We start from the raw sequence: 23,804 nt of genomic DNA on the forward strand, positions 1-23,804 counted from the left end.
CATAAGGTAATACACTCAGGGGCTGGATGAAGGGGGTGTGGTGGGAGAGGCCGCCCCAGGTGTCACCACTGAGGGGGGTGACAAAATGCCAGGCACTACTCACTGCAGGGCCTGCAGTGCGCCTGAGCCATGCCTGGGAATGATGTGGTGGCTTGGGCACCCGCAGGCTCCGCGCTGCCACAAACGGTCTGCCCATTGCCTCCCCCCCAGCTTAGGGTAGCTGAGTGGGAGGAGGCAGGCAGACTCCTCGGAGGCCCCACAAAGCATCCTGCCCCAGCTTGCCCCACCCAGCAGGTGGCTGGCCCCACCCCTGGGAGCTGGCCACGCGCACCACCCCAGGCGCCAGATTGGCTTGCTCTGCTGCTGAATACACTTGATCATTTTCTCTTTGTATGCACAGGCTTCTTAACACTATAGAACTTTACAGAATTAACCTAGCCACACTTCCTTCCGTTAAACAATGCACATAAGTCAACTCTTATCTTCAGAGCCCTTTTAAGAGCAGATTGATGTGGTGAAGTGAATTCACCGTGCGTTTTCTTACACTTTGCCTCTCTTTTTTCAACTTCCTGCACCCATTAAGAAATACCCCGCTTCAGATCTCAAAAGCAACACCCAAGGTGGGGCAGGGAGAGAAACAAGACAGGCTATCATGTTCATGTAAATGAGGCTGTTTCGAGTTGTGCAGATGCGGAAGCCGCTGTCACCGGTGAACGGAAACAGCCCTGCTGTAGTACTAAAAGCAGCTTTATCATTCAATTCAGTAGTTGTTTGGCAAGCTCATGCCCAAGATGCACATGGAAGAGGAGGATCTGGCTGTCTCTGATGAAGCAGATGATATCTTCTGTGAAGGTAAATGATCTCTAACAAAGCTGCTGCTGCTTTTGCCATCACATGTTGAAGATAGGGTGTCCACATTATATTTCTTAAAGGATCAAGTGTTCTTGAAGAGTCAGGAAGCTGCAGGGATGAAAACACACCACAAAGGGATGCCTTTCTCCTGTTAAATAAAAAGGCATTGTGGGTGTGATATAATGAATGAGATTCATATTAGTTACAGAGAAAGCTTACTGCAAAAGAGGGCAGTAGGCTTTAAGCTAGTCCTGCAGCCCTAGTCTGATGCACGCTTACTCACAAGTAGAGTTAGGGATTTACACCCTACCAAATATGCATAGAAAAGGTATAGAAAACTATAACACTAAATCTATAGTTGCAGGTCGCATGTCACTAAAGTCGTTGCCCTTACACATGTGCATAAACATTTGCAACTCCTACTGATGTAATTTTTAGCATGCAAGTAAAAATCAACTTCAGAGCGGCTTGGCTGGCTTAAGCAGTTGTAGATCATGTCTCCACATCTCCAGAAGCGAAGAGTATTACAACCACCTGAGAGCCATTTTCAGCTGGATTATAAAACTGTGAAAGCAACAGAGAATGATTTATCTGTCTATCATTGTTTTTGCTATCCTGTCACAGCTTTTCTTGTGTTGTATAATGTTAGGATCTGCATAGAACTATAGCACGAAGTTCAATGAACTTTTGGGTGGTTTAGCTCATGTGCTGCAAGCTGCAGTTCCCAGTTGAAATCTCAGCTTGGCCACAAACCTTTCCTCAGCATTCAGTCTCCAGTCTATATTAGTGAGCTAATAAAATTGACCTATTTTACAGTGTACCTGGAACACCAGGATTTTGCTACATAAATGTAAGAGACCCTCTGGGCCCACCACCCATGATATCCTGATAACAGCATGGTAGGGAGGTAGGATGGGTGGGGTATATGTTTGTGGGACCCATCTCTCTTGCTGAATTTGTATTTTCTTCTGTCTGGAACATTTGGAACAGTTTTGCTTGTTTTATAATTGCAATGGTTTTATCTGTTTTCATAATTGTGCATTCTGTTGTTGGAACCTTTGGGTAAAAAATATTTTGAGTAACTAAATAAATAATGGCAGTGGGCTGCCTGCGACTTGTAAGAAAAGCGCAGCCAATGCCATCTTAATTTTTCCAGAATGCCACATTGGGGCTCAGAGGCCTGTGTGCGTGTGTACAACTTGCTGAAAGGTCATACATTTTGGAGCCTGAGATAGTGAAGGGTCATTAGAAGCAAATTTAGTGAAGGTCTCATCGGCTGCTCTGAAATATTTCATTGTTTGGTATGACATCTTTGGTGTGGTAGATTTGCACAGGAGTATTGATTCATTCACTAGTGGACAGTACATTCAGCATGGCAGTACATACCAGAGAATCCAAGAATCCATCCAATTTCTTTTTCATTGTATGATGCTTTCTAATTTGAAAGTTAGCTGGTCTTGAGCTGATGGAGCTTGGAGGCAACTGGAATGGCTGTTGATGATGGGCAAGCATAGCTGTGGATACAACAACAGTTTCATGACAATAAAAAGTGGAGGCTGAATAGAACTCTGCAGTGCACCAAATCTTTAAAACAGCACATTAACATCTCTCAACAGGTGGTGAAACTGAGTCACTTACTGCTACCCTACCACAACAGGTGTATCTGTTTGCAATGAAGCAGAAGGGAGCATATGCCTTTAGTTACTGGGTTCTTACGTATTTTATTCTTGCCAAGGATCTCTGTGCATCTTTATTCTGATTAATCATGTATGCATAATCCATAAGAATTCAGTTTATACAAACAACTTGGTTCTCCTTCCTTTTGAACAGCTGGTGATTTCACACGTCCCCATCCCCCCTTTAAGTCTGTGTGTATGACAGCTAGAGATACTCAAAGTAGCTGACAAAAACAATCCCCTTACCTAGCTGGGTAGGACAGGTTTCTTTCCTACTCTGAATTGCTTTGCCTGTCAGCAGCGTCCACTCACGTCTGGTTTCAAACAGAGTAATTGTAAGATCAGAAGTGAAAACACCTACACAAGCCAAATGATTTGGGGCAGGCCCTGAATAAGCTGCAGGTGGTAAACTGCTCCAAGGTTGTTTTGTTTGTATTGCCTTTATCACCATAACATTCTGGCAGAGTGAAGTCACTGGAGAGAAAGAGCATCTATTGAAAGAGGCGCTGTTTGATTTCTATAGCAAAACATGGTGAACACTTCTGTACTTCTCCACCTGCTGTCATTCTTTAGAAGACAATTTAAATATCTCCAGGTCAGATAAACACCCACATGTGTGCCAATGCATTTAGCAAAGTCAATGTACCTTTCCGTATATTTCTTGAAAGCATAAGCCTGTTACCCTTTTTTTATATATTGATGGGAGGTTCTGCTGCGGCTAAGATTTTTCCATGATTTCACATTGGCTTGGTTTGCACAGCAAGTGGAGAGGAATTCATAGCTGCTTTGCTCCTCCCAGTCCCTTTGCTGCCATGCTGAGATAAGGTTTGGCTTAGCATGCCATCCGAACTGGGATTTGTGGTTAAGGTCTGTCTTCACTAAACACAAGCCGTAGCCAAGGTTTGTTCTTTGCTACTGTTCATGGTTGGTGGTGAGAGAACTTAACTATGAGTCCAGGTTTGGATGACACACTAATCCAAACCTTTGCTGAGCTCAATATGGTACTAAAAAGGACCACAGAGGAGACAATCAGTTAAGACCTCCCCAGAAGTCGGCAGATTTGTGCAGTCCCAGTATGCCATAGTTTGGTTTACTGTGTCATGTGAACCAGTGCTGGCACAATGAATCATAGAATTGTAGAGTTGAGAGGGATCACAAGGGTTGTCTATTCCAACCCCCTGCAATGCAGGAATCACAGCTAAAGAATCATGACAGATGGCCATCCAACCTCTTTCTTAAAAACCTCCAGTGAGCCTGACTTGGAGAGTCATTGGCCAATTACAAAGAAAAATAAATTATGATTAAAAAGCACCATAGATTATCTTTGAAGATGTTTAGTAGGGCCAGTTCTAGGATGACTTCTAATACTTGCTTAGTTCTTTTGCATATTTTTTGTATGATTGATGTCCAGATGCATTGGATTTTAGGACATTCCCACCACATGTGCCTGTGGAGGTGCATCTTCTCCAGCATTTTGATGAGGTTCCTGGGCGAATTAGTGTTAGTTTCCATGGTGTTAGGTACCACCTGTAAGTGAGTTTAAGAGTGCGTTCTTTTATTTTCACTGATATGGATTTAAAGGGAGGTTTAGACCACATTCTGGTCCATTGGGTGGGGTTAATCTCATAGCCTAAAAAATGGAATGGCTCTTCAAAGCACATACTTTACAGTGCCATACTAATCATATCTAGTAAGCTGTATTGAATTCAACAGTGCTTATACCCAGGTAAAACAGGGGTTATTAGATCTCTCTCAAGACATAAGAGATGAATTAATATTAGCCCCTAATTTATTGCAATGTCCATGAGACAGCTACCCAACACCATGCCTATGCTTGCCTTTAGGGCCTTAATTGTTCCCATTCTTTCCATTTTCCAGCTGAGTAACTTGCTTGGATGCTCTTATGCTACATGACATATTTTTCGGCTGTTTCTGCTAAGATGACACAGAGTTTCTCAAACATTCCACAGCAGTAGAGATATCTCACTTCAAAGATGTTTGAGCAAATAGTGAGCCTGAAACTTGCCACCAAGAATCTCTGAGATCCTTCTCATTTATTTATGTGTTTACTTTATTGAATATTAATTGCATCATTCTCCTTTAAATTAATTCAGATCATCTTTCCATTTGCCCTTTGCAGTAAAGACATACAAATCCCTACGTACGTGCATATAACCCCTAAACACATTTATTTATTTATTTTAAAAAAATGTTATACAGAAGGTGGATATTGCGGTAGCAACGGTAACTTGCTGCACGGCCTGCCTGCCATAGAAAAGCCTTTGGTGGCATTGGGCTTACCTCTTCTGATTCTGAACGACATTGTTTGCCTTTGGTTTTGCTGCTTGGGAGAGATAGCCAGGGCGAGGCAGACAGTAAAAGAAATAAGAAGCGAGGAAAGGAATGCTGGGAAGAAGGTTCAGGGCAATGACAGGAAGAGAAGAAGACCTGAGGCAAAGAGACAAAAGGCCAAAATGAACAGAGAGAAGAATTACGTGTGGCTAGGAACTACAGAACTGAGAAATGCCAAGAATCACATATTGATTTGAATAACTACTGCAATTAAATCTTTAATTCTGGTGAACAGTTAATATCCATAGCCAGGTAAAAATACCCATTGCGTCCCACTCACCTGGGAGTAAGCCCCGTTGAATTCAATGTGGCTTTCTTCTGAATAGACGTGATTAGGATTGCGCTGTAAAAGCCTTTTGAACAGGGAATGTTTCAACAACTTCTGAATGTCAGATGTTGGGCACCTGTGTGTCCCTGTGGGGCAGTGTTCCAGAGGCCTTGGGACCCTGTTTCTAATCCCCACAGGTAATTCATTGCCTAGAGCTGATTTGCTTATTGGGTCATGCAGCCACAATCTTGCTTTGCCTTCTATTGAGATGTTCCTTCTAGAATTGTAATTGCATAGAATTTGGATGGTATGGTTTAAAAATTTATAAGCTGCATTCTGCCTCCCCCTCCCACAGCTGCTGCCAATGCATGTTATAAACTCCATTTTTGAAGCTCAGGAAGCATTATATATATAGGTTAATACTCTTTCTTAGATAGAAAAGGTGCAAGTAGCACTGCTATCAAGACAGTACATTGAAAGGGTACCTTTTGCTTTGAATAAGTGAAAGGACAGACAGATGGAATACATAATGTGAGCACTGGAGGGATAAAACATGAACATATAGTGTTGTTCAGGAAGGCCATTAACATTCCATAAGGGTTTAAGAAAACAGAGATGACCTCTTTAAAATGTACAAAACACTTCTTTAAAATTCCAAACTTGTAGATTAAAAGAGAAACACTGAAATGCACAAATAGATTAGGGAGAGAGAGAAAATTAAATGGGCTTCCCCCTCGTAAGTAACCACAAAGCCATACATAATTTATGAATGTGTGTGTATATATACAACTTTTCCCCCTTAAGGGTTCATCAGACACATTGCATGACCCAGTAATGGCTGCCTGTCTCTTCTAATCCTCGAGACCAGAAATGATCAGCTAGCAGTTCACAGGCCAGCTCTCTCCCCGCAGAGCAACTTTATCTAGCCTCCAGTTTCCCTACCAATTTTTAAAGCAAGTGGAGTAGGAGGGGGAAATGTGCAAACGATTTCCTTTGCAAAGGAGAAAATGCAATGGGATTGTGTTTGTATCTCATACGCATTTCATTTTGTGTTCCTTTCAAACCCATACTGGTAAGCAAGGAGGCCAAGGAACACTGCCTTTTGAGAGCGCCTCAGCTTTTGCCACATCCTCATACCACCCAAATGTTCATGCCTGTGAGGCCGTTGCCGGTAGGTGGGTAATGCCAACTTTACTACCACACAAACCTTTCTCAAAAGTTTTCCTTTGGCAACACACTGCCTTTGACCATGTTTTTTCTGTCTTAAAACACAATCCTATGATTGCTATATTCAGAAGTAAGTCCCACTATGTTCAGTAGGATTTACTCCCTAGTAAGGGAATTCAGAATTTCAGCTTAAGCTATAGTTTTCGTACTGAAACTTTCCATAGTTTAAATATATTTAAGCTTGGCTAGTATTATAAGAACAGAACAGACTATGCAATGGAGACTTTATTCTGATTTTGCAGAGCATGGAAAGGATTCTGATTTTGTACTTAAACCTGATTATTAATAGATCACTTCTTCAGTACAACCCACCCTCAAACTTGGATCCTAAATCTCTCCCCTACCCCAACAATGCCATCAACAAGCAATTTTTGGAAATATCCTCTTTGAAATTTTGCATTTCCCTTTCATAATGATTTCCTTTAATAACGATACTGCTTCAAAATAAACATATGCAATAAATATTGCAAATTCTATGCATTTTATGGGAAGCGCTGTTCTATTTTAACAGACACGCCTTCATATATTTTTTCTTTTTTCATTTTAAAAAGGCAAGTCAGTCATCTCCCATTCCTCCAAAAAACATTGGAATATTACCATGTATTATTTGGTAACGATTCTGTAGCTGCCCAGTCTGCAAGGTATTCTACTTGTTGGGAGACTGAGAGCAACTTCTCATGAAAGCTTTCACAGCTCATTTATTTTGCCTATCCCCTTTGGTTCATCTCCCACTCCAAGGGAACATGAATGCACATGGAACTCCCTGAGCCCTGGTGGAAAGAAAGGATAATTCTCTCTGGTTCATCACCAAGGCAACTGAAATTTCCTATAGAATTTACTTCTCATAGCAGTGTTGTTTTTTTTAAGTTCCTGCTGTACATCAGCCCCTTGAGAGAAATCTGGAGCTCTGGGGAAGATGGTGTTTCTCTTATATGTGTCTCCCACCATTGATTTGATAGAACTCCTCTTCCACAGCCTTCCCACAGAGTTAAGAAGTGTGCAAAGCCCTTTATGCCTCCTAGCTTAACACTTGCTGAAAAACAGCACTGTCCCTTGAGAGAAGGCTTACACGAACACAATTTTATTTAGTCTTTAATAGATGTCTTCACAAATGTTGCCCTGGTTCATGCATTGTTATACTTGATGTCTTTGCATTGGGGGGGGGGGGAGAATGATAAACCTCCTCCCTTCCATCATGGAGATTAATGGATTGTCTGGGCTGAATGCCTCTCACATAATTTATTTCCCACAAAAAGGGAGGGGGAGACTGAGCCTCCATGTGATCAGACCTTCACATGGAGACCCTGACTCAAACATTTGGGTTGGGTAGAGGGGATAGACCGCATTGTTCCTTCACCTCACAAAGGCCCTAGGGAGTGTATGAACCAGGCCCTTGACATTTATATATATAATGTCAGTGGCTTTTTGTGTGCTGGCACCACACACCTTTGGAATGGTTTTTTCCTTCCAAGCAGCTCGCACTGGCCTGATATTCCTGGGACACTCTATTCTAACCATTCACCAACAAGTCATACCTTAGGCACTAATGATTGCCTTTTGATTACTTCATTTAAAGTAATTAAGGCATCAAGTCCATATTTATTGGTGTGATGCTGATAACGCCAAGGTTGTTTGGGTGTTGTCATTTTGTTTAATCCTTTAAGCCACAGCCCTTGGTACTGCTCATCAGTAGCATCTCATCTGATACAAATTTGTTGGGTTTTTTAGCTCCAAATCTGTAACAATACCAGTAATTAATGATAGATTCCAACTAAATGTCAGGAAGAATTTTCTGATAAGAGCTGTTCAACAGTGGAACAGACGTCCACGAGAGGTGCTGGACTCTCCTTCCTGGGAGGTTTTTAAAGCAGAGCTTGGATGGCCATCTGTCATGTGTGATCTAGCTCAGATTCCTGCATTGCAGGGGGACATAATGGGGACATAACAAAAACAACAACCTAGAAGCCCAGTATGGTTCCCAGAGGGGAACCATACTGGGCTCTCCCAGCTAGCTTAATGAATGCCTGTACAGCCCAGCATGACATTTTTCCTATCAAGGCAACTAACACTGAAAGGAGAAGTGTCAGGCACAGTGCATGCAGCTGCATGTCCCTTCTGCTTGTTCTGCCTGCCCCCCATCCTGCAATCTAGAGGCCCCACTAAGGAGGTGCTTTGGGAGGTGGTGCCACAGGGAAAGCACACTGGGTGGGGTCTGCCAGGAGCTGCCAGGAGGGAGGCAAGGGGCATTTTTCCTGGAGGAGCCTCAAATCTAATCCTAGATCTGCAAACATGGCTACAGAAAAAGCCATCTCTTCAATCCTAATCCATCTTGTATCTGCCACTGATGTGATGTTTGAAGGAGAGCCTCTAGAGCAGCCCTTCTCAACCTGTGGGTCCCCAGATGTTGTTGAACTACAACTCCCATCACCCCTAGCTAGCAAGCTCAGGGATGATGGGAGTTGTAGTCCAACAACATCTGGGGACCCACAGGCTGAGAACCGCTGCTCTAGAGCATACTTTAAAAGGACAGACGGGCTCATGCAGGAGGAGCATTCTTGTAGGTGTCCTGGACCCAAGCCATTTACAGGGAGCACCCAACACTTAATGTTGCACCCCCAACACTATTCAGCGCCTGTATTTGTTGTGGATGAGAAAGGGTGTTGGATTTCTGCAAGGTTGTTTAAAGGGTGCATTATGAATGTTGGAGGGAAAGGGAAGGGACAGTGCCAGTGAAACATGAGAGGAAAGGAGAAAAGGGAGAGGCACAAGAAGAAGAGGATGCTCTAAATGAAAAAGTTGATTTCTCTGTTCCTAGCATTTACCCACCACCTGCTGGGTATCTGAGTCCCAAATTCCACATATTCACTTTCAGCGGGGTAAAGTCATTGCTAGCTTATCATACCTCTTCAATTTCACACGGCAAATAGTTCTTATAAATGTTCCTCCATATGTTTGACAATTGCTATTTACTGCATAAGAGAAGCTGTTGGTCTTGGCGCCTTCCACCTGGCATTGTAAATGTCAGAAATGGAAGCACATTCATTAAAAAAAATCTACCACATGTAACTTACAAGGGAAAATGAACCCAGGGAGTATCATCTCCCAATATCTGCACATAGTGGGGAGTCTTATTGGAGAAAACTTAAAATACAACGTACACTTACCTAAACTGTAGCAATATATAGTTGCACCATTGCTTGCTTGTGCAACTAGTTCAGTTCTATGTTGAATTCTAGCGAAGTCCTTTTGCAATTCTCTCCTCCACCACAGCCCTTCCTCCTTTACCATTAGATTCCATGACATCACATAATAGGAACATTCAGTGCAAAATGTCTTGTTACATGGGATTAGTGACAGCAATAGGAGTACAGAAACATTTCCTCACCCTTCTGCTATGGGAACTGCATAGACTGGTAGTTTAAGCTAAGATACGGATGCAGCAATTAGAGGGTTGCCACAAGATTACCAAATATTTAATGGGGACACCCATTTTCTTTTCATTGGTTCTAGGTTTATGCTGATCTTGTGGCAGCTTCAAAATCATTGCATGCCAATCTTGCTCATCTTATAATAACCTCCATGTAGAGCCATATGCCCATCATATTGTCACATGTTGACACCTTTTTGAGGGTTTCAGCTGAAGTATGTTTCGAGATCCTCGCTTGTCTCAATTCTTTTGAGACATTTCCCCGTAATATTTTTATTTAATAGTATTTGCTTTAAAATCCTGAGAAGTGAGCGGATTTAGCATAAGTCGGCCACAGAATAAATCCAATTTTACTCTTTAGCCACTTTCACGCGCCCCCCCCCTTTTTCCATGGCTATGAAAACATGGCCTGAGTGGAGTTACAAAAATGAAAATCTAAAGGAATTGCATTATTTATTAAGATGCACTTAATTTCTAGAAAGCCTACCATAATCATCTTACCCAGCATCCTACATTATAATTGAATTATCTGTTGGATATACTAACAAGCAAATGGTTATATGTATGTGCATTAGCTCAACAACTAAAAAAAGCTTTCTTATATTAATTAGATTCTGTTCTGCCACATAAGGGAATCCAAATTGTAGAGATGTTATTGGTGGAGATGGCATGGTGAAAAAGCATAGCATGATTTTTCTTTTTCCTTTTGTCTCCTTGAACAAAATTGTTGCGTTGTTGGGGAGAAGCCTCAATAAGTTATAATGTTGACTCAGTTGGGGAAAACTGCAAGGATTGAGAAGTGTAACCACGTTAATCTCTTGCCGCAAAAAAACAAAACACAAAGCAAAAGAGTCTTAACCACTTTTTTTTCAGCATAAGCTGTTGTAAACTACAATCCACTTCACTAGATCCAGAAAGTGCTATCCTGAGTTACACACACAAGAAAGACCACAGGTAGAAAGGATTGAATTTGGGGGGGGGGGGCACTGCAGTATTTTTTAGATCTCTGGTGCTTTGCAAGCTTTTTGTTTTGTTTTGGCATTTTGCTTTAAAATATCAGGACTATGAAATGTTGCAGTTAAAGAAAAGATGTCCTGCTTTTGTGAATGTTGACTTTTCTTCAGATGAATGACACAATATGTTTGTACCTTGCTTTTGCTACCAGGGTTGTCTGTGAGGTTGGCTAGGCTACATTAATATATGTAGCAGTTTTTGCAAATAGATTGCTGGGGGTGGGTGCGCCCAGGCACCGAGGCACATATATATAGCATGCTAGGCCCAGGGAAATCCTGCTGGCATTCCTGTTTACTCATGGAGGGGGTACTGTAAACTGTGAGGTCAGAAGAAAATGAAATTCAGAAAAGCCCAGACATTGATAATTATGTAATTCACAGTGGTTCTTCACAGAACAGTTGCTGATAACTCAGACATCCTAGCATTGGTAAGACAATGCGTGCAATGCCAAGAGAACTTGTCCTTTCATCATTACTTGCGAAAGATTTATTAATACATTCATTCTTTTTTTTTTAAGAATAATTTTTTATTAACCGACCAATCACATCAAATCAAACCAAATTACATAAATTCCAAATTACACAGCCGAATTTTAAATTTTTGTTGGGGGTACCCATATTTCAAGTTCCGAAGGGGATCCAATCAACTTCTTGCTTCTTACTGCTGTTTTAATGTCCACAAATCTAACCTTATGATGTTCACAGTACTATCCAGTCCTTTCTTATTGTTTTTCCACATCTCTTGTTGTTATTTTCATATATTTTTCCTTTCTCTTTGTGACCGCTGATAGTCTCCACAAGCTGGTTAGAACATTTTGTAATCCTGCGTGGATATTATTTTTTTTATCCAGTAGCCATATCCAGACGTTTTCCATATAACATCACTTCCATACATCAAAACAGTCTTAGCGTCATTAATCTTCACCAATCTGCCTCCTTTCTCAAAACCTCTGAGGAGATTCACCAGGAATGCACTCTGAAAACAAGTCCGTTCCTTCTCTCGGCTATAAATCCTTTGGCAAGATGGCGACTCCGAATTAATTGCTGCGCCATTCCAAAAGCTCTTATTGCTTCTCAATCTCCATAAAGCATACTTTTGGTTAAAGTTTATCTCCACACAGACCTTAATCATCCTGCTTGGGTCAGTTCAACCGACGATTCTAATGAGGAGGGGTTCTTGTAAATCACATAGAAGGAAAGTAAAAAAGGTTTTTTCCCGCCATTCAGTTCCGTTGTCAACATACCCAGCCTTTGGTGTATCTTCATCGTAAAATATTCCTGTTTCTCCAACCCATCGTCTTCTTTCGCAGAGGTCACTTAAATTAGCAGACTTCACTCCCCTTCTTCACTTGAAATATGTGCATTTGCTTCTTTTGTAATTAATTATTCCAAATTGCTGCAGCTAGTGTGCGATCAGAGACAGCGTCCAGGAGAGCCGAGGTCCACACGGGGGCATTCTGCCTAGGGCCCTCACCCCCTTCTTTCAAATTATGGGGTGATTTATGGGCACAGCAGGCAAGGACAGTGTTCCCCATTTCCTTGGGGCAACAAGGGAGGCTGCCTACTCCCATAACAACCTCTTAATTACCCTGTGTGGGTCGGAGAGATGGTATTGTCAGCCATCTTCCAATGCACCCCCTAGTGGCCCCCTGATTAATACATTTATTCTTAATGGTAGGCCAAGTTTATTTATGACTTTGGGATACCCAGGCTGGAGTTGCTTTTAAGACTGCTGAGGACAGTATGATTGAGGCAGTCATTGCCTTTTTGTGCATACTTATCCCATTGCACACTCTGATTAAACAGTCTCTGCAAATATTTGAAGCACTACAAAACCCTGCAAAGCCTGTTAAACAGACATGACACTGGACTGAGTGTGCACACCATGAGCGTATTTCATATCACCTTTAACAGCCTGCAAAAACTGTTCTTTGTCTCCAACCCCGATTTATCCACCCACACACTAGCATTCCCAGACATGTGCAGGGGGGGGGATCCTTCATACGTACCAGTTTACCCAGGGGAAAATGGCATGGCCTCGTTTTATATAGCTTCCACAAAGTATGGGGTGGCACTGCTAAGCTCTTCTCTGTGTCCCTCTTTACAAATCCTTGGTGCAGTCCCTGTACTAGACGCCCAGCATCAATTATCTCATCCTGGCCTCCCACCCTAAAATTAGAAAAACATCTTTCACAAAAAAATAAAAAAAATAAAGTGAACTGAATAAGATACACAAATATAAAGGTAAAGGGACCCCTGACCATTAGGTCCAGTCGTGACCGATGAGCAATAAAGCTCATCTCGCTTTATTGGCCGAGGGAGCCGGCGTACAGCTTCCTGGTCATGTGGCCAGCATGACTAAGCCGCTTCTGGCGAACCAGAGCAGTGCATGGAAACGCCGTTTACCGAGGAATGGGAGCTCACCCCATCGTGGGGATTCGAACCGCTGACCTTCTGATCTGCAAGTCCTAGGCTCTGTGGTTTAACCCACAGCGCCACCCGCGTCCCGTGGTACACAAATATAGTGCCTGTCCAATCAGCACAAGCTATTTGACGTGTTGGCTTTTCTAAATGCAAAGGTTGCACTGCTTTAGTACAGAATTATAGACTGCTGGATTCAAAAGGGTCTAGAATTTTTGTCTGAAATGAATTATGCTGATTGGACATGTACTTAATTTGTACACAGACAACTCTCTTTTTGTGGAACATGGTCAGTGTAATGGGCACAGTCTGGGCCAATTAAAATTACTGAGAATTTTGAGCTTGCATCCAGTGGCGTAGATCTCTTCCTCTTTTCTCAGTATCCATGGTGTTTCTTCCCCTCTTCTCTCTCTCTGTCCCTTCCCATTCCTCGCACTTACCACAAAGCAGGAGAGGCAAGCTTAATAAAAAAACCACAAGCTGATGATTAGCATAGCAACTACTTATCCCTAATCTCTTCAAATGCCGATAATAGCATTTGTGGGTCATAAGTTAGAAAACTGGATATATCCATCAATGCAATGATGATAAATAAATAAATGCAATGATGATAAATAAAATGGATTATTTCTCATTCTGTATTGGCTATTTTTTAAATAATAAATAGAAAATCTGTTTTCTGATAGGTAGGTTAAAGAATGCCAATGTATGCAAAGCTTTGTTAATTTTATACATTGCAATTTGTCTCTTTAAAATTATTAAGAGGTTAATCCCCAAAACTTTTTTGTGCAGCGTCTGTAAAACATATGGGAAGGGCCACAGCTTTTGCCTGGCTGGAGTGTGTCCTTCAGTGTGGTAATGCGTCTCCTGCTCGCCTGGGTGGAGAAGGGGGCTAGTGTATGTAGAAACCTCTGACTTGCCTGGTTGAAATTTCCCTTTGTACAGTAGCCAATGAGTCACATCCATTGTATCAAGCCCCACTAAACAGTGGATGTGGTCCCTGGAATTTTGCCATGAAAAAATGCAGCCCTGACCAGACACTCTGGTTTTAAACAAACTATGGTCAATTTCATAGCAACACATCCTCAAACTATGGGCTAGGGGACTCCCTTGTTGAACTAACCAGAATTCATTTTAAACCAAGATCTCTGTGTCTGAATTCATATACATATTATACATATTATGCATCATGTTCACCTAGGTCAGTGGTGGCAAACCTTGGCACTCCAGATGTTTTGGAACTACAACTCCCATCATCCCTGACCACTGGTCCTGCTAGCTAGGGATGATGGGACTTGTAGTTCCAAAACATCTGGAGTGCCAAGGTTCGCCACCACTGACCTAGGTGGTTGTAATATACACAACTCTGGTTGACTCAGATAAGAAACATTTATGTCCTGCCCACAAGTCTCTACTTTTCTCTACTTCTTACAAAGAAAGAAGAAAGAATGATAAGTCCATCAGTTTCAGTGGCTATGCTGAGTGAGTCATATACTTGCCACCTATAGTACCTCTAGCATTAGATCCCATTATTGCATTTGCATTGCTAATCTTTGCAGTTATCTCTTTTTACTGTTGCAATAAAACATAACAGGTTTCCAGATGCTTTTTAGGCGTATTAATTAGGGAACACAGAATTCACTCACTCTCTCACGCACTCTCTCTCTCACACACACAACATGTAGAAAAGCTGCACAGCCAGTTCTGGTTGCTAAGCATTTTGAGAAATTGGAATGTACAGTTCTATCAAGCCCACTTGTGAGCTCCTTACTTCTGCCATAGAAAAGGGGGGTGGCATTGAGGGAAATAGTATGCAAGAATGACTAGAAATGTCTCTTGGTGTGGTTGACAGTTTGTGAGAGAAGTCAGAACTGGAAACGTATTTCAGATGTGACATTTCAGTGGCGAACGTGGCAGGAGTGTGCCCAAAGCAGAGTTGGCAGCTGCTTCTAGAAATCTGCATGCCAGGGATTGTAACCTCCCAAATGGGTCAATGCCTGCCTCTTACATTTGTTACTATTGGTGAGCCAAGGCCCTTTAAGAAGAGCAAAACGATAGACTAAAGAAGGAGAACCCTGGACAGGTACAGTAGCATAACAGGTACAGTGGTACCTCCGGTTACGAACTTAAAGTTCTGGAGGTCCGTTCTTAAGCAGAAGCTGCTCATAACATGAGGTGCGCTTTTGCTAATGGGGCCTCCTGCTGCTGCCGCGCGACTTCCTCTTGCATCCCGGGGCAAAGTTCACAACTGGGAGCATCTACTTCTGGGTTAGCAGAGCTCGTAACCCGAAGCATTTGCAAGGAGGATGGTGCATAACACGAGGTTCCACTGTACAGCCAGTGTTCCGCTGCCTAGAGAGGTCACTTCCAGGTTTGCATGGAGAAGCCATTTTCAACAGAGCCCAGCAATGGAATTGCACAGCTGTGCTGAGGCAGACCAGCTGTTGAAATTTTGCACCCCTAACAATTTTTGTGCCTGAGGCAGCCACCACTGTGCCCCCCCCTTGCTACTCCACTGGACAGGTGGGAAGCATATTTGTGAAAGGTTGTTCAGAACTCCCTAAAGCAGCTAGAAAACTAGCAAATAAATGACAGGACTTCTTTCTCCCAGATATGCTAGCGCACCTCAGTCTACCTCCCAGTTCTACAGCAGCCTTCCCCAATCTGGTGGCCTGCAAATGTTGCTGGACTATTTCTATCATCCCTGACCCATGTCCATGCTAGCTGGAGCAGAAGGGTGCATTTTGACCTGCTTGGAGCCTGAAGGGCCCTGCCCTGCTTCTCTCCACCTGGCTTGGGGCGGGGCCTGACAGGCTCCATAAAGGAGTGCAATTCAGAAACAAAAAGAAAACAAAAACGGAGCCCTCTCTGCCCAGCAGCAGCAGCAGCAGCAGCACTCCTTTATGGAGCCTGTCAGGCCCCGCCCCAAGCCAGGTGGAGACAAGAATTACATAATTACCAACATAACAAAAGTCATAAACAATAAATAAAACACATCAAAACGTACACAACCAAATAAAAAAGTTTCCACATAAATCATAAAATCTAAAACTATGTCATTTTAAATTGTGATTGATATTAATGCTGTATTCTTAGTTTTAGATTTTATGATTTATGTGGAAACTTTTTTATTTGGTTGTGTACGTTTTGATGTGTTTTATTTATTGTTTATGACTTTTGTTATGTTGGTAATTATGTAATTCTTGTCATGTTATAAGCCGCCTTGAGCATCGTTTTAACTATGGAAAGGCGGAATACAAATAAAATGATGATGATGATGAACAGCTGGAGGGTACAAGATTCTCCACTCCTGGTGTGTTTGGTGTGTCTGCACGTTCTTTGTGTGTGTTTTATTGCACTGTAATTTATGTAGCTTGAATGCAAGATGCATTTTTTAATATTATGAGAATTGCCATTAGGAGTGGATATAGGGTACATTATAAAGAAATGAGTAAATTGTCAGTAGTAATAAAAATAGATTGTATTATTAATGTTAGGAGATATTTTCCCATTACTATTCCCATTGCACATTTCCCAGATTTTCATAAGAATTATCACATATTGTGACCCCAGGGGAAATGCATCTGCAAACGTGTCCTAAATGTTCACCCCTGTGCAAAAATTGCAAGAGGGTTGAGCGTTAGCAGCACAGATTGCAAAGGTAGGATGCTTTTAAGCACCCATGTGATTATTTGAAGAGTTAATACATGCAAAGCATTGAAATATTACATTTTTATGATGTTGGTGAAGAAGACTCCGTTTGTGTTCATGTAAATATAATACAGTCCAGAGTTAACACAGATTGGTGTTCCTTCAGTTGCCCAAGGCAAACCTTGCTTTTGTGGTTCTTATTATGTGTTTTGTACTTGGCTGCATCCTGGGTGACCTATTTTTAATGCAATGGCAGATTACACTTCAATAGAGTGAATAATTCATAGGTATAGTAGCACTATCACAGTAGCAATACAATAGAAGCTTTTATGCCTGTCTAATTGTGGAGAGAGGCAGCATTCTCTGGCATTTTCTACTGAATTAGCAAAACAAGATACATGTGAAATGAATGATTCTTTCAAATGCAGCAACATCAAGGACACTGAATGATGTGGAAAGGCAGGTTAGGGCTAGCCTATGTGGTATTCAGATGTTTGTTATATAGCTATTGAGGTTTTGGGGGGATTTGACTGAAATAAAGGAAGACAGGATGAAACTGGACCTATTGGTTTTCTGCATTTGCTACTGCAAAGTTATATTGAAAACTTCCCCAGAGATAGCTTGTAAATTGTATATGCACCAGTAGAATAGATACAAATTAGGAAGGTGAGCACCCCAAAGCTTCCTGGAATATATATAGCCCAGGGAAAGTTTGTGCATGTCAAATACATACTTTAAAAGTCCAATAACAAACTGAGGCATTTCAGGTGTGCAAGTAACAATAAAAAATATAGTATACTTTTATAGGTCAAATCAGCAGAATTCCCATTTCACAGCTATCAGCAGGTCTACAAAAGCAAACTCAAACTGAAATTGTTGTGTTGGTGGAAGCAGTGACATAACTACTGGGGGAGAGGGGCTAGCTGGGTTTTTTGCCACAGATGAAGCCGGGGGGGGGCACATTCAGCCCCCCTTCCTATGTGTGTATGTACACAAATGTGTGTGCCAAACTGGGTCTTTGACCCAGGTGAAATAAAGCCTACTTTCGCCCCTGGATGGAAGTGGTGCTTCTAAATGACAGGAATATAATATTACACCAGGGCAAAACTTCTAAAGGCCTGTCCATAGCTTGCCTTAATGTGGATTGTGAACCCCTTGTGCCTCCTTTAATTCCCCCTTGTCCATGCAGAAGTCTCCTCCAACTACTTCTGTTGTCTACACTTTCTGCCCCCTAAATCTGGAGATTCCAAGTGCTCTGGAAATCCAAATAGGGGAGTCAGTTGTATGTCCCAGGCATGAAGAAGTCAGAGGTTTCTGCATGAGCACACCTCTCTTGATTTCAGCCAGGCAAGTTCAAACATACATTCCAGCCATCGAAAGTCGAAAACTGTCAAGGAGGGTGTGAAGCAAAGGCAGTGACAGTTGTGACCAGGGAAGGCTAGAGGGCTAGAAAGGCATAGAGAGGGATGTTTGCTCCCCAACCCTGAGGTTAAGCACCCCTGCATTAGAGACTCTGCTCAACGCACAGCTGAAGGTTAATGCTGTGTTCATCTACGAGGTGTACCACTAACGCTGTTGATGGTAGTGATTAATCAACGATATAATGGCACCTAGTGACAAAACAGAAGCGCTAATACTACCCATATATGCCCTGATCCAGATTATGTCTGTGTGTCCACCATAAGGCACAACTGAAGCGCATTCTTTCCGTCAGAGTATTCTGGGCAGAGTTGCAATTCCCAGCAACGAACTGCAGTGCCCAGAATTCCTTTTTGGGGTGGGGATGTGTTTCAAATGTATGTTCAAGGTATAGTGCATATGCAGCCTTAGTAGTGTGAATTATGTGTGATTAGTGGCACTAGATATGGACAGGGCTGCTCATGCACACCAGAATGCACTAAACAACTAAAGCAGCAACTTCCAGAATCATATGGTTTAGGGGCTTCTCATCCGCAAATCCTTATGCTGGTCTTTAAGGTTCCACGGAACTCTTCTCTGCTTACATTGTTGAGAGTGACGTTGTGCTTATAAACATCCACGCGCAGAAACACATTTTGATGAATATACAGCGCCTGGTTTTGCAGTCACCTACCAGTCCCGTCCCCCCCCCCCAAAAAAACCCCCCAGGTTGGATAGAACTGGGCATGAGGAAGGCTTTAGATAATTACCCACCCTGGTGGAACAACAGCGCGTCAGAAATTGAACCTGGCAAACTGCTGCGGCATTCACTCTCGCCACGGTGCAGAAAATAAACTCCTGTCTCCCCTGAGGCATGGGAGACGGCATTACATAAATATTTGCAGAGGAAACAAGAATGCCAGAGTGATCAAATGAAGGGAAAAGGGAAAGCCCTCCTCACCTATAGCAGCTAGTTAAGTCTCGGAGAAGCAGCTGTTTCACTGATCCCTATAGTCTCAGCACGGATGACGCTGGAGTCAGACGCTGCGACCCCCCCCCCCCGCTCCCTCCCTCTCACACACATTCCCTCTCTTCTCTACTGTAACTTTACCAGGGTAACAGAATTGTAGATGCTTCTGCTGGCAGAAGAGTGAGTCAGAGCAGCTAATGACTGAGAGCAAGCTGGTAACTGATGCGCTCTCGCTCTCTCTCCCTGCTCCACCTCCCCTCTCAGTCTTTCTCTCTCTCCCCCCCCCCCCCTTCTTTAAATCAGAAACACTAACTAAGCCACTACTGGCTGCACAGTAGAGAGCAGTACAGTCTGCTTCTCAGATCCTATTGCTGCTGTTATGAGGATTGACTGTGGAAGAGGAGCTTTGGGATTGCAAACCAGTGTGTTCAGCTTCCCTACCATACGTCTGAGTCTGTGCATTTAGGTGGGTGCTTTCCCCTTCCCCCTTTCAATTTTCAGACTCATGAGGACTAATATTGTTGCATGTTCTTTCCAAATATTGTAGTGTTTTATATCGTCCTGTGCTTTTTTGTGTCATCTGTCTCTGGTCATAAAGTTATTACAGGATGGTTTGTTTTTAACACTGATTCTTTGCAACATTTGGATGTCAGTTGCTTAAGGAAATTGTTGCTAAACTGTTAAATAGTATTGTCCCCATTAAATCCGCCAGGCATGGCATTTCAGAGCAGTTGCGTTGGTATAGGGCTAGGCTCTGTACTATAGAGTGAAATATTATTGAATTAATTGTGTCTCAAAATCCTTAGTCCGATGCTTCTCTTTTAAATGCAGCAGAATCTTGAGCCTGATTAGTACTCTGAGTAAGGGAGTAAAACATGGAAATATATAACTGGTGTGTAACATTGAAGCTAATAATGTGAAATGATTCTACTGAGTTTAGCAAAGTTGCCTTTTCACGCTGAGTGCTAACCTACCTCCAAAAGCCTGGAAGCACAGGTATCATAAGAAGGAAAACAAATATTTGAAATCTTTATGTTGTCTAGTAATCAAGATTGTATTTTCAGTTTAGTTTGTGGCTTCAGTAAGGTTTGTGGCTACACTGATAAAAATCAGTTGTTGTTGTTTCACCCCACTGTAATGTTGCCAGATGTACCTTGGTTCCTGAGTGGAAAGGCTTTTTCCTGACTTTGGAGTGTTATAGTCCTGTAAATGTTATTTACAGATCCTTGCCTTGTTTGTTTGTTTTTTTACAAGTCCGTAGAGCTGGCACTTATCATAGCACTTCAGTGCCCCTTGACAACCCTGTCATTTTCAGGAGCACTCTCATGGGGTTTGAAGGAGCTTAAAGCAATCTTTTGCACATCTTGAGGTCAGTTTGCCAAAAGATCCTGCTCAAGCTCCGATTCATTTCAGCACAGTTTGAGTAGCAGAACATCTCCGTGGATTGTGCCCTGACTTGTCTTTGAAGAAGTCCCTTCCATATACTATGCTTTCTTTGAAAACAAGGATGCTTTTCTAGAGAGAAATGTATGCGTATTGCTTTATCACTGAGTGGCACTTTTAAATCATGCTTCCAGAAACATTTCAGGCTTTCCTTATGTGTGTTGTCCAAACAAACCTTTAGGATATTATTGATTACAATGTGGATAAAAGCTTTTTGCACTCCCCCCCTCCATTCGGTGTGGGGATAGCATCTGAGCAAAGTTGAAGCAAATGCATTGCATTGAAACAGAGTTGCAATAGTCTGTACTTTTTAAAGGAATTGATTGTGCAATATTTGATTCCTATGACTTTTGTGTTCTCCTGCCTTTGGGAAAATACTTGTAGTGTTAGTGGTGGTTATAGCCTCCATTGTCATGCGTCCTTCAAAATGCCAGTCTTCATTTCCCCCCCCCCAAGCTACATATTCAAAAGCATTGCTTTCACATCATTTCGCTGCTGCCTGCCACACACCAGGAGACCTCAGCAAAGAACAGTCCCAATTAGAAACATTATTACTTGTATTTGCCCACAGCTAATTGGGATTCAGAACCAGACCTTCCTTTCTGAATTAACAAAGGCAGGGATGTGTTCAGTGAGGGTGGCATGGGAAGAGAGAAAGTTCCTTTCCACTTAGGGTAACTGTTCTGTGCTGACTGCCAGACCTGGCTAAGACACATTGTTTTATATGCAGCTCGAGGTTGGCAACTGTTGGTCGACGGGCCAAATCCAACCCCTTTGGTTGGCACAAAGTAACTTGCCAGCCCTCTCTTGCTCCTACCAATTCTGAGCATTGGCTTGGCAGAATCACCAGGAAGGCGAGACAGGAACAGGAACACAAAAGCATCCTCCTCCTCCTCCTCTTCTTACTCTTATGCCCCTGCCTCTTCCTTCTCTTGAATTGAAACAGCTTGATGAACATGATCAAGAGGAAGTTGGGTGCATGCCAGGTAGAGGAAGGAACCTTCTTCTTCTTCTTCTTCTTCTTCTTCTTCTTCTTCTTCTTCTTCTTCTTCTTCTTCTTCTTCTTCTTTGAACCACCTGCTCTACACTCCCCCAGTAGCATGGAGGAGAGGGCAATAAGGGGAGTGGTAACTTTGGAGAAGGTTTGGCGCACCACCCACCAGCATCTGTACAAAGTTAATGGCAAAACTAGGGTCATGCTTTCTGAGTATCTCCTTCCAAAAACCTCTTCCAATATAACCAGGCTATGAAGGAATCTGAACTTTGTTCTGAGTCGCAGAAAAGCAACCTTCCTGTGAGAAGAAGGCACGTTTGTTCCCTTAATAACTTTGAACATTGGGAAATGGTGGTTTCTCTACTACCACTGGCATTAAGTACCTACCATAAATTGCAATAATAGCTTGTAACGTTATACTGGCATTCAGATGTCCCAACCTGGGCATTTCTGTCCTTGCTCAATAATTCTTGGGAACAGTAATACTAGTAAGATCTCTTTAAGATCTCCCATTGAAGAGACTGTGGGCAATAATAATAATAATAATAATAATGAATAAAATAAGCCCTGAAGTAAACCTGAACCTGGCTATTATATCTACATAAATTGTGGTTCCTGTTTTGCAATTGCTCCACTGTCTGCTGCCCCAGGGGACAAAACACTCAGAGTGACAGATCAGAAGCACAGCCTTGGACATGATCATTCATACATGTTGACAGATCTTCATATTATATCAACCTGAATGGAACTGCTAACACTGTGATCATGTACCTATACCAGCAGCCTTTTCTTCATTGCTTCTTGTTGCACTGAACTCTAGATAAGAAGCAGTGTCATTTCCACAGGAGTTAAGGAGAATGGATGACTGTCACAAGTGACTACTTGCAGCTGAGAAGTTGTAATAATTGAAAAAGAAGATGGGCATTGGACTTGCCTTCCATTTCTTCCAAAACTGTGGATTAGAGAAAATCTGGAAGGCTATGATTATATACAGACTTTCTCAGCAAACACAGCAAGCAAGGAATCCTAATTTAAAAACAGATATTTTGGCATCATGCTTTCTGTTTATTTTCTATGTGGAAACTCAAAACTCTTGATTAGTTTCTAATCAACTCCAGATGTCTATATGTTTCCTGACAATTATTCTTATCACACACACACACGTTATACAACTTGCCTATCCAATCTTTCCAAAAGGAGGCTCTTCCTCAGGCTGTTTTTGCTGTAGTCATCCCACAAGCATATCCATTGTATACTAAGGATTGTAATCAGTGAGTTATTTCTTCAGTGATCTTGCTGTGTATTCTCTTTTGTTGCCTGTACTTCTAACTTTACTTTAAAATTAAATTAAATTTCATGGAACCAGAGAGAGACAGACACAGAGAGAACACTTTGCAAACTGCCAAAGCAAAGAATACCATTCACTTGTGAACTGTTTGTGTGTTGCGGTTATTTTTCATTTGCCATGCTAAGCTGTTCTGTTTGCAAGATAGACCCCTTGTGTTTGTGGGCACTGAACCAGCGAAAAATACCAGCTGAAAATAGACAATGAAGGACCTGAACGCAGCAGTGCCCTCCAAGCGTGCACAGGCAAGGCAAGGCATTCCTCAAAGTAGATGGGAAGTGCAGTAGCTCTGCTGAAGCAGTTATAATGTCAGCCTCAAGGTATGTTCACTGCATGGTTCTCTTAGTGAACTGTAGGGGGTTTTGGGTGCCCAGCCTTTTTTTAATATACATATTTTTAAAAAAAAGGTCAACCAACTCTAGGTTTTTCTGTCATGTTTGCTCAACTTCCCTTGTTTATGCAAACCAAAGCCTGCACTTAACAGCCAAACTGTGTTTTGCACAAATCAGAATAGGAAAGCATAGTTTCGCCTTAGCATGATGCATACTCTTAACATTTATAAAGATCTTCCAAATGTTAAAAGAGCTTCACATACATCACCCTGTTGCAATCCTTATGAAACCTCTATAAGTTGCAATAGTATTATTATCCCATATTGCAGATGGGGGAGGAAGTTGCTAGGCCATAAGAAAGTGAGTTGCTTAAGTCCAACACCAGAGATGTCATGGCAGAGGTGATAAGGGAGCTAGATACTTCCTGGTTCATAA

General features: G+C 42.2%; 1 protein-coding gene and 1 long non-coding RNA gene across 5 annotated transcripts in view; one reads left to right on the forward strand and one right to left on the reverse strand.

Moving 5' to 3' along the window:
• The window catches only part of RIPOR2 (RHO family interacting cell polarization regulator 2), a 94,334-nt gene that overhangs the window by 26,104 nt on the left and 44,426 nt on the right, over positions 1-23,804 (forward strand). Inside the window, exon 1 of one of the 3 annotated variants that reach the window (XM_081014126.1) lies at positions 305-852. The exons of 1 other annotated variant lie outside the window; for it this stretch is intronic. In XM_081014126.1, the coding sequence (XP_080870252.1) occupies positions 783-852 (70 nt within the window). In that variant the 5' untranslated portion in view covers positions 305-782. Of the gene's footprint in view, positions 1-304; positions 853-19,566; positions 19,722-23,804 lie in introns of those variants that run through there. One more of the 3 variants, XM_081014127.1, reaches the window with a different exon arrangement.
• LOC308481694 lies at positions 862-19,405 on the reverse strand. Of its 2 annotated transcripts, XR_013988816.1 has the most exons (4): positions 19,247-19,405; positions 4,830-4,976; positions 2,239-2,366; positions 862-1,000 (listed from the first exon to the last, which is right to left on the reverse strand). It is a non-coding gene; the product is annotated as an uncharacterized lncRNA (long non-coding RNA). The 2 variants fall into 2 exon arrangements; XR_013988817.1 differs by lacking the exon at positions 862-1,000 and having other exon boundaries at positions 2,038-2,366.

The sequence above is a fragment of the Podarcis pityusensis genome, assembly GCF_964106645.2.
Source record: "Podarcis pityusensis genome assembly, chromosome: 7".
Classification (NCBI taxonomy): domain Eukaryota; kingdom Metazoa; phylum Chordata; class Lepidosauria; order Squamata; family Lacertidae; genus Podarcis; species Podarcis pityusensis.